Here is an 11,461-nt window from a genome sequence, read left to right as displayed (position 1 = left end):
GTCTACAGCTACAGTGCATTTATAAATCTTTATTTGAAAGTATTCTGAGGCTTCTTAAAATGTCTGAAATCCCCACTTTGTTTCCTTGAACAGTCTTCATGCTGAGATATGATGAAGGATAATAACAAGGGTATTTTGTATAAAACTTTTGACGATGTTCAGAGATAAACTTTTTAATACATTTTTAAACCGAAAAGTGAAAATGTATTTCATTGTAATTTTGGGGGGAAAAAATCTTATGAGTTTTGGCTTCATATGTGGTTAAGATGTATTGGAAAATACTGCTGAATGAATTAAATTTTTAATTTTTGTTTTTCTATTAAAAACCAGGTTCTATTTTTCTCCAAACACATCAATGTCAGCAAAATTTGCTTGCAATAAAAAGATCCATAAATACGATGACTTCAGTGGAGGAGATGAAGAACTAAATCCAAAGTTCTCATCCTCATGGCTGGATTAATCTCCTAAGGGGCTCCGGGAAAAAGAGTTGTTGCTGAACCCCTGCTGAACCTCAGCACGCTACATGGCACTATTATTATCTCACCAGCAACCTAGAAACCAACCAGCTGAATGATTGAGTGATCAATAGGAGAGTCAAAGCAGTTTTTGAAGGCTCATTTAGTTGTTTTTAATGCCAAAAAAAGATCTTAAATGTGAACTTGTGCTACTTCCTCTGTTTCCAATGACAGCACATCTTTTGGTTTTTGACTGTTGGTTACACAACATCAGGGTGTAATAGTGTTGAATATTTCACTATTTTCGACAACCATTTCTGCTGCTCTTTTATACACCAGACATTTGTAATATACTGCATATTGTTGAGGACAAAAATAGCCGGTTGCAGCCTGACAGTTTTTTCTTCTATAGTACAATATTAAAATGCAAAAATACATTTTAAAGTTACGCCGAAGTTAATATAAGGCAACAGGAAAAAGATACTTACACGTACAAGATCCCCACACATACATGAATTCACTGGCTGCTGACATTTCTCTACACTTTCCTTATTTCTAGCAGGATGCAGCGCATCAGAGAAAGTATTCACATACGCACTATGAAGGCCAAGAGGAAAGTGGAGGAGATCTCCAAAGAAGACGTCCAGGCCTTCCTCAAGAAGAATGCCTTTGTGCTCTTTACAGTCGGAGCGGTTGTCATAGGTGTGTATATCTCTGCAAGCTAAGTGGACTCATCTCAGAGTTCCTCCACACAGAGCCTTGTCAATGCAGTGCCCATACTTTCTGTTTCTGTCTCTGCAGGTATTGTTCTTGGATTCGCGCTGCGCCCCTATAAGATGACCTATCGAGAAGTAAAGTACTTCTCTTTCCCTGGAGAGCTGCTGATGAGGATGCTTCAGATGCTTGTCCTGCCTTTACTGATCTCCAGTCTAATAACAGGTACATCACATTCACACATGTCAGCAGTCGATTTATAGTCTTCATTTGTTATGAATGCAGTAGATATTAAACTGTACTATCTCTCACTGCTCTTGATCAGTTTATCCTCAGAAATCATGTTTTCATCTCTGCACCTCTGCGGTGTCAGTGAATCAGAAACAAAAAGGCGACAGTCAATAACAAAAGCAAACCTGACAAAGTAGCTCTAATGGGCACAGCTGCTGTAATCTGGCTTCAACTACATGCATCCAAGAAGCGTTAAAGCTAAATTCTACTTTATTTCTCTTATCTAACCTGATTTTATTGTTATTTTAGTATTGATGAGGCTGTTCCCTGAAGGCTTTGTGGCTATTGTTTGAACAGACAGAAATTCAATAACATGAAGCCCACTTGGACTAAAACATAATATTGTCTAACACTTTTGCAAATGTATTTCTTTATCCAGATAGCCTGATATGTCACATCCTTGCTCTTTTCATTAAAACACAAACAAAATGTTAACATGTTATTTTGTGCAGAAATATAAAATATCACGAAGTACCATCAACAGTTATGAACAGAACAACTAATTTAAATTTGGCTTTATGCTATATGTGACCCATTTGCACGACATCAGTCACATTGCTCCTGACGGTATTTGACAGCGATATGAAGGGTAATTCGAGCGGTATTTCGGATATAGCCCAAGGTGGAATTTTGTGCAGATTCTGTGCAGATGGGTCACATCTGAATTAAGAAAGGAGATACAGTAAGAAATTTGGGTAAGAAATCATGCATAAGACAGGATAGTTTTACATCTGAAAGGTTAGAGGAGTTTTTGAGGATTCTGAAAATACCTTACCTTGTGTATTGTATAGATTTGGGAAGCTTATTTCTGTAACTTGAATATAAAGACAATACATAACAGGAAAAGTGGGGCTATGTAATTTTTTACATTGTGAGAAAAATCCTCAGTCTCTCAAATAGGTATATTGACTCAGTAGAGGGGGTTCAGACAGAGGTCATCCTTACAAGCCTGTAATCAGTGAGAGGGCCAGCCTCACCCCCCACCAAGTGATGAAGAGACTCCCACTGATTCACTTACAGAGGAGACAGAAAGAAAGAGCTCCAGTTTTACAGTATCAACTTATTTTTGCAGAAGAAAATGCCAGTCACAGGTTTGATTAGTTGTTTTGAGATTTAAAAAAACACACTTGACACTCAATTTAAACTATATAAACCCTGTACCTTTAAACCATGTGACCTGTACCTGGATATGTTATCTGCATGCTGACATTCAGTCTGTAGGTTCTGGTCATCTGCTCTCAATATCTGAATTTGTTCAGTACATCCCGTGACGCTCTGCTGTACTTACAATAGTCAGGCTCACATCGGTGCTACTATCTGTAGCTTTGGTCAGGCTTGCTTAAGTTAGCCGGAAGACATGGAGTTAGGTGACCTTTCAACATGCTGGGTGGATCTTTTTCTTCAGAATGTGGTTACACTGTACAGACTACATTGTGTTTACACCTGACTGATCCAATCACTTTCCAGGTCCATGATTAGATTTTTCAGACTGGGTGGTAGAGTAGGGGAATAGTTGGCAGTGTCGCCTCACAGCTAGAAGGTCCTGGGTTTGAATCTCAATGTAGGGGCTTTCTTTGTAGGGTTTGTATGTTTCTCCTGTGCCTGCATGGGTTCTCTCTGGGTGCTCCAGCTTCCTCCCATAGTCTAAAGACTTGCTGAGGTTAATTGGTTATTCTAAATTGTCTGTAGGTGTGAATGTGAGTGTGCTTGGTTGTCTGCTGTCACAATGTCTTCCCTGTGATGGACTGGTGAAGATGAACCCTGCCTTCGCCCTGAGTCAGCAGGGACAGACTACAGCTCCCACCGCAACCCTACAGAAGGTAATACGGTGTATAGGAAATGGATAGATGGATGGATTTTCAGACTTTAGATTTTCTAAAGTCCAAAAACTAAGTCAGGAAGAAGAGCAGGAGTCTAGTTTCCTTAACACTTGAGTTAAAATATGCCAAAAAGAATTCTGCTAGCACCAGTTAATTACTGATAAAAACTCTGTGTGTGTGTGTGTGTGTGTGTGTGTGGTGACCTTTTTCAATTTCTAAAGAAGGGCATGCCAAAGTTTGAGATCCACTTGTGTTGGGGAATATGTGCTAGGAGTGACTAACTCTGCACTGAAAATGAAAATCATACTCGTGCAGCATCTTACATTTTCTGTGTCCTCTTTCCTTCCCCTTCACAATGCAATGTAGTTCTTCTAGTTCCAGTGCAACTCTACATCACAGTTGGGTGTGATTGGAAGTGCAACAATGCTTTTCTACTCTACATGCAGAGTTGGTGTTTGAACTATTTAATGCTAATCCATGAAACTCCACTATTGTCCATACGCTCAAACAACATTCAGTGTGAGCATCCTTCTCCCTTAAAATACCTACACATTGTTTTTTAAGGTACTTGACAGGCAGGGTGCTCTAAATATCTTGGAGAATTTTAGTCTGTCTCAGTATCTTCTGTCTCTTCATGATGTTTGCTCTGTGAAGTTCAGGCTATCATTTGCAGGACTTGTTGTTTGTTTTGTGGCTGAATATCACTCTCTATGACTGTGTCGGAATGTCTGGAGTCTTTGTCCTGCTGCAGAAAAAAATTGGAAACAATCAGATTTGTCCCTGATTGTGTTCTGTGATGGATGTGAATCTAAACATCTAAAGTCCCTGAGACTTATGTACACCACTGTGGTAGGTGGTGGTAAACAACCACATGACACATTGTTACGTGACAGATTCATAGTCTGCATACTGATTAAAACTAATGGACCTCACCACAAATATTGGTTCTGAAGTAACTGTCCTTTATAAAGAGGAGTGTTATTTGTCTTCATGCTCCAATCTTAACAGCATTTCCACTCCTCTCTCCATTAGGAATGGCAGCTTTGGACAGCAAAGCTTCAGGAAAGATGGGAATGAGAGCTGTGATTTACTACATGACTACGACCTTTATTGCCGTCTTCATCGGTATCATAATCGTGCTAATCATCCACCCAGGAAAAGGATCAAAAGATGAGTTTGGAAAGCAGCAGACCATAGAGCAAGTCAGTCCTGCTGATGCCTTCTTAGATCTGATCAGGTAGCCTGCCCATAATAACAATGATATTCTTAAAGTGTGACTGTACCTCACCAACGCCATCTCTAAATCACTGTGTCTTCTCATTTCAGAAATATGTTCCCACCAAACTTGGTCCAAGCCTGCACACAGCAGGTGAGCTTTCCAACTAATACGTCACAAATGGTCACGACTTTGTATCCATGAGGTGTTAAAATGTCACCAAGTGCACACTTTAAAACAAACAAACAAACAAACAAACAAAAAGCTTGCTTAATTTGTAAGTAAACATAAATATAACTTTAAATATAACTTTAAAATTACAACAAAAAACCCCCACATTGATAGCGTGGGCATGAACCTTTATAGAAAGAGAAATACATTTAATTACAGATAATTATCGTCATGTTGTGTAAATTAGTATGTGATTTAGGAAAGGGAAAAAACATGGTATAAATAAATTAATATGGCATTTCATAAAACTGAATATAACTGTTGAGTTGTTAAATTATAAATAGTGTCTGTAATTTGACTTCTACAAAAAAACTAAGTTATTTTCTGTAATACTCAGACTTTTTTTGTATTGCAGACACTGGAGCTGTTTAGACCAACAAGCAGCAAAATACTAAAGTGTTTCTTGATTACAGCATGCTGACGCAGAGAGCTTCAGCCTCGTTGTTCAGTCGTCCCGCTCACATGTCTGGTGGAACAGAAAAGCTCTTGTTTCATTCAGTCCAACTTTCTACACAGGCAGCGTAACAGATCAATTTTTAGTCACGCTACAAGCATGAGTCAGAACATATTTTTATGCTTCACGTGTATTTGTTTGTTTAATTTTATTTTTCATACATGTTTATACGCTACTCAGACAAACTATGGTTCACTACTGTGCCTGAACGCCTCCTGTGTAGGTACAGATGGAACACAATGTGCTGCGCAGACAGGGTGGACACGGCTTTAATTATAGCCCACTGGGAGCATAAGTGTACTGGTCTGTCTGAGATCACGTCGTATTTAATAAGCAGCGTAGAGTTTATCCCCTGAAGATCATGAATGGGCTTTTCTCGTGCGCAAATAGTATTTTTTGTCAGATGATGTGTTGGAGGGTAGGGAGTGAGTAGAATATTTCAAGAGGCCTGAAATCTCGGCCAAAGACTGACCTGGCCTGATGGATGTAGGCCCCAGCCCTGAACCCAACTTGAACCCACACCCATTGTCTTAGTACCAGAACTGTCTATTTGTCTTTTTTCATCTCCCTTCTCTAACCTTTCTCTCACTCTCTCCCCCTTCCTCTTGTTCACACATACTTTTAAACAGTGAGGTGTAGACACTTGACCATTTGTCCTCTCCACGATGTCCACAGTTCAGACTTCCTGAGAAACTACATATTTACCCATTCTGGGCTTTATGTTTTATCTGAGCTAACACCAGAACAATCTGATAACACTGACATTAACTGACAGAAAAAAGTGGCAATGAGGGATGTATATTGACAAAAATGTATCTGCAAAACAAATCATAGAGCGGGCTCAAGCACTCAACTCTGCGAATGATGTTCCTTCACAAATGAGTGAGCACCGCGATGTTCAGAGACATAATGTTACCTGAGCTGTGCTGAGCAATTTAGTGTCTTAAAAACATATGAGACTCAAACATCTCATGTCATTTTCACCATAATAATGACTTTAGCTACACCAAGGCTAATTTAACTAGCATCAGTTATGTAATCATCAAGAACCAATATCTTGCTAGTTTTCGAGATTCAATTTGTACATTTGAAAGTATGGAGACTGAAATTAGTCTATTAGACAGATAACACTGTATTAATTGATTCATTATATGTATTGAACAAAAACATCACATAATTCAAGAGAAATATACATTATTCATTACATACAACTAAGTATGTGCTGGAATCATTAATATTTACATAAGGCCCAAACCCTACCTCAGTATGCATCTAAAATTAGTACAAACCCAATGTGACTATGTCGATATCTTGTGGCCACTAATTAATGATCCCTAGACAGTGAATCTGAAATATCCACAGCACAATCCATAATCTCTTGTGGAAAACAACGAAGCGGTTGACCTCCAAGAGTGGTGCTAAAGGAAAGTTTTTTTTGGGCCACCAAAACATTCAGAGTCATCCTCAGGGTGCCATGAATAACCACAGACACATCTCTGAAAGTCCAGACATTGGTTTTGTGTTGATCAAGTGGACATTTTGTTCAGGGGTCTGTTTCACGATGCAGGTTCAACAAACTCTGAGTCTAATCCTGAACTCTGAGTTGATCAACTCTGAGATAGGAAACTCTGAGTTTCCGGTTCCAGAACAGTGGATTTGAGTTAGTTTAATCAACTCGGAGTAGTTTCACCTGGAGTTAAGCACATGCACAACAACTATAAAAAACCAGCATCAATGGAGCCCCGATTCGACGAGTCACCATGGCAACGGGGAGGCAGAGGGCTGAGTTTTTCATCCCACTAGAACTGGAAATCTTAATGCGCTCATATGTCGAGTTTGAACACGTTTTTAAAAAGAAGTGCAACACTGCTGCAGCTGCAAAACAGAAGAACATTGCTGCTCGGGTCAATGCATACGTTTAAATGTTGTCCTTTGCAATCACAATAACATTACAGGAGAACTGCTGGAATGGTAGCCTATTAATTTATTTCATTTAGGTGCAATCCCGTGGGGTAGAAGCACACTTGGCAGCAGCTTAAGATGGAATATAAAAATATTGTTCAAGTCTGAGGTTGCAGCACAATGTCATTAACAGAATATAATTTAAAATTAATTGAACAGATCTCTACGTCATTCACCTGCAATCCTGTGGAACTCCTCCTTTATGGCTCTGACAGGTTTACGTCCAGGGAAAATGACAAAGACGGTAAAAGCCGTTTCAGGGCGAGGCACACTTTTCTGATGGCCTTGCCTACAGTTGACTTACTCAAGTGCTCTGCATCTCCGACGTTGTACAAAAAACTACCATTTCCAAAGAAACGCATAGCAACACATAATATCTGCTGGGATGTGAGAGCATGACTACGTTTACTCACTGATTTTTTAAATGATTTTTGACAGACGGCAGAACTAGGCTACCCCAAAACTCGCCTGCTGACTGAATGAATGATGAAATCAAATGGCCTGTGTGGCTGAAAGAGGGCAGAGACAGAGAGAAACTCAAAGTTCCCTGAGAAAAACCTGGTCCTGACCAGGTTAGGTTCATAGAGTCTGTTACTACGGTAACTGACCAAGGTCTTAGGTTAGCTCTCTCTGTGAAACAGGCTAGAGTTACCTCTCTTTCTCTGGTTTGAGTTACCTCCCTTTGTTATACAGAAAACTCAGAGCTTCTCTCGTTTCAGGGTTAAAAGACTCAGAGTTTTCATTAAACCTGCTTTGTGAAACGGACCCCTGATGGTGTGACTTCACAAAGAGTTAGATGTCTCATGAAACTACTAGAAAATGTTTGCCCCTATCCCCACAGCTAATGATAAGCCAACATTGTATCAACCTATTACTTTCCACTACTATTATTGGATTCTGAAGGTTAAACATATCACAGTGATCTGTTTCATCTGTATCAAACTCTTCTACTATAACCCCCATCTTTTAATGCTCTCATTCTCCAGTTTAAAACCAAATACGCAAAGCGAGTAGTCCATGTGACGGTGACAGTGAATGACACCCTCTTCAACTCAACCAATGGCACCCAGGAGGTCATGGAGATCTCCAGGGAGGAGATGATCCCAGTGCCAGGTCAGGTGAATGGGGTCAATGCTCTTGGGTTGGTGGTCTTTTCCATGTGCTTTGGGCTAATAATTGGCAACATGAAGGAGCAGGGCCAGCTCCTGAGGGACTTCTTTGACAGCCTCAATGAAGCCATCATGCGCCTGGTTGCCATCATTATGTGGTAAGACTTGTGTGACTTCACTAGGAGTTGTTTTGAACAAACGCTGCCATCATACTTATCTGCAATAATTTGCTGTTCCTCTGCTCCTCTCAGGTATGCTCCCATTGGTATCCTGTTCCTAATTGCAGGAAAGATTGTGGAGATGGACGATCTAACACAGATGGGTGGCCAGCTGGGCATGTATACCATTACAGTCATCATTGGCTTGATGATCCATGCCATTCTTATTCTGCCCACTCTTTATTTTGTCATCACTCGGCAGAACCCCTTTATCTTCATTGCTGGGCTCCTGCAAGCTCTGATAACAGCTCTGGGGACATCATCCAGGTGAGTAACACCTGCGTCTACCAAACATCAGCAAATTTTTTTTTTTTTAAAGTATCAATGAAAAATATCAGCTGTCTCAAATTCTTTAGTTGTTCATATTGAATACATTTATTATAAAGTTTTGTTTTATCAATTTACTTTATTTTGTTTGACAACTACTTGACACAAAAAAACAACAAAAAGTACTACAGTGAGGTTGTATTATTCTATCATAGGAAGACCTCAGTATTTTCATTATTATTTTTTTTATAGTTCAGACATTTCTTTGGTAATTGACCAATTTCATTGTCAGTTAATATTACCAAATAAACCCCCCACTTTTCAATTGTCATAGGAAAAGTTGGGAAACTTGAAAATGTTAACATCTGATAAGCTGGTCCCATGGAATTTTTGTGGTTTTTCTTTATTTTTTATTTTTAAAATGTGTTTTTATATAATTATTACTAAAACATTCACCAAGTTATTCAACTACTGCCTTGTCAGCAGTAGAGTAGGCCTGCTGATTGGTTGCTGGCTGACTAAAGAATGAAACTATTGTATACAACCGGAGACTGAGGGCAGATGACAATTTTTTTCCCCACATTGCCTATAGGAGGAGGAAGTCAATCCTAACAAGGCTTTAGTTACAAGACACAGAACATCTAACATCCATACTCACAGTTGACCTCACATTGCAAGAGGACCACTAGCACGTAAAGATAAACACTTAAAGCTAATCTTGTACAGAAATTAGCTCCACATAATGTGATCACCCCGTAGAAAATTGAAGGAAAGAAAAAGATTAAATAACGCATAAAATTTAATTAGCAGCTCAAATCACAAGTAAAAGTGTGGTAGATCTACATCCTATCTGAAGGACTAAACACATAAGCCAAATCATTTCTTGTGTGAGCATGTCACGGGAAATACCAAAGACGTGGCACACAAATATATCAAAAAAATTACAATAACTGATAATACCTTATATTACAGGAGTTTAAAGGAATGATCCTAGGAAAATAAGTACAAAAAGGGCAACAGGGTTAAACACACGAACCTTAGCTGGACTGGTACAGAGAAAATATTCGTCATCATGAAACAACAGTAAGAAAACACTATGCAGTTAATGCATGCAATAAAAACACTACGGAGCTACCCAAAGAGAGAGCAGCAGGTAGGAATGGGAGCAGAGGGGGATGAATGGTGTGGCTCTGTGGATCAGAGCATGGATCTCCAGGCTGCTGTGGCATAGACAATGGAGAGGCTGAATCTGAATCCAGGGGGGAGGTAGTTCAGGTGATCATCACACAGTCCAGGCGTGGAATAGTGACGGAGAATTAGGCACAGAGACAACAGGTTAGATTGAAGAAGAGTAAACATTTAGGATCAAAGAACTGAGACTGGCCTGAGTACACTAACACAGTTAAGTACAATGGTGTATAATGTAGATCTGAGCCCTTCTTTTATAGCAGGGGGAGAACAATGGGTAGGTGAGCCACCAGCAGATGACCACGATCAGCTGATTACCTTGAGGCACAAGCACACCGACATACACACCAAACTCACACCACTGATTAGGGACGGGGAACAGGAGGGAGAGCTGCCAGCTAAGCAGAGGTGGAGGCCATGACAGAACAGTTGCAGTCTTAACATTTGTAATAACTTGCAATAACAACTTGACTTTACTTATTTTCTAAAATCAATCTAGACCTGGTAATTACACTCCTGATCAAAATCTTAAGACCAGTTAAAAAATTGCATGAATTTGCATTTTGCACTGTTGGATCTTAGGAAGGTTCTAAGTAGAGCTTCAAAATGCAAAAAAGAAGAAATGGGAACAAGAGACCAAAAGTTGGTGGTTTCTGGGCTGCAGTCAGCACCAGTAATGGCCTTAATTTGGGACAAGGATTGTCCCGGGTCTTGATGGACAGCCATTCGGATCCTCTGGCTCAGCGTTGGTGAGATTTTTTGGGGTCTACCACTTGATTTTGTTGTTCCATAACCTTGAGGATCTTTTAAGAAATGCAAAATGACTGTCTTACTGCGTCCAACCTCAGCAGCGATGGCACATTGTGAGAGGCCTTGTTTATGCAGCTCAACAATCCTACCACGTTCAAAGACGGTGAGCTTTTTTGCCTTTGCCATCAAGAGATCTTCCCAGTGTGGTTACTTGACAGGAAATGACATGGAATCCAAATTTTTGCACAGATTTTGGCTTTCAAAGGCTGTGGTCTTAAACTTTTGATCAGCTGATGGACAGCCTATTTGAGTTAAATTGTTGTTTTCAATAAATTGCTTGCTCGCAACTTTTGGTCTCTTGTTCCCATTTCTTCTTTTTGCATTTTGAAGGTTTACTTAGAACCTTCCTCAGATCCAACAGTGCAAAATGCAATTTCATGCAGTTTTTTAACTGGTCTTAAGATTTTGATCAGGAGTGTACTTCCATGCCACCATTGCACTCTTGCTTAGTGTTCTCTCTATACCTAGTTCTACATGCAGGTCATTTTTGTGACTTTCACATTCAGTAGGCTGTTTGTTCAAAAACTCTGAATCACATTCAGCAGCAGTCACAGTATGAAAAGAAATTAATGTAGCCACCATGACGTCACCCATTGGATTGCAGGCTACTGTTTTAAAGCCTTAATTTTGGCGTTTTGGCCATTGCCATCTTGTGTTTTTGGAACCAGAAGTGACCATATTTGGATGAGCGCATGGACCTGGGGAGGAGTGAGGGGTCGATGTGAC

The 11,461-nt window shown here is 39.8% G+C and overlaps 1 protein-coding gene across 4 annotated transcripts in view; it reads left to right on the top strand.

Moving 5' to 3' along the window:
* Nucleotides 1–1,018: 1,018 nt before the first annotated feature.
* The window catches only part of LOC103372689 (excitatory amino acid transporter 1-like), a 14,799-nt gene continuing 4,356 nt past the window's right edge, over nt 1,019–11,461 (top strand). For 2 of the 4 annotated variants that reach the window (XM_008302392.1, XM_008302390.1), the window contains exons 1-6: nt 1,019–1,157; nt 1,257–1,394; nt 4,313–4,517; nt 4,607–4,649; nt 8,130–8,410; nt 8,504–8,737. In XM_008302392.1, the coding sequence (XP_008300614.1) occupies nt 1,019–1,157; nt 1,257–1,394; nt 4,313–4,517; nt 4,607–4,649; nt 8,130–8,410; nt 8,504–8,737 (1,040 nt within the window). The remainder of the gene's footprint in view (nt 1,158–1,256; nt 1,395–4,312; nt 4,518–4,606; nt 4,650–8,129; nt 8,411–8,503; nt 8,738–11,461) is intronic. The other 2 variants (XM_008302391.1, XM_008302393.1) reach the window with 2 other exon arrangements.

This window comes from Stegastes partitus, unplaced genomic scaffold (assembly GCF_000690725.1).
Source record: "Stegastes partitus isolate 25-593 unplaced genomic scaffold, Stegastes_partitus-1.0.2 Scaffold1806, whole genome shotgun sequence".
NCBI lineage: Eukaryota > Metazoa > Chordata > Actinopteri > Pomacentridae > Stegastes > Stegastes partitus.
This window is presented reverse-complemented; position numbering and strand designations above follow the sequence as displayed.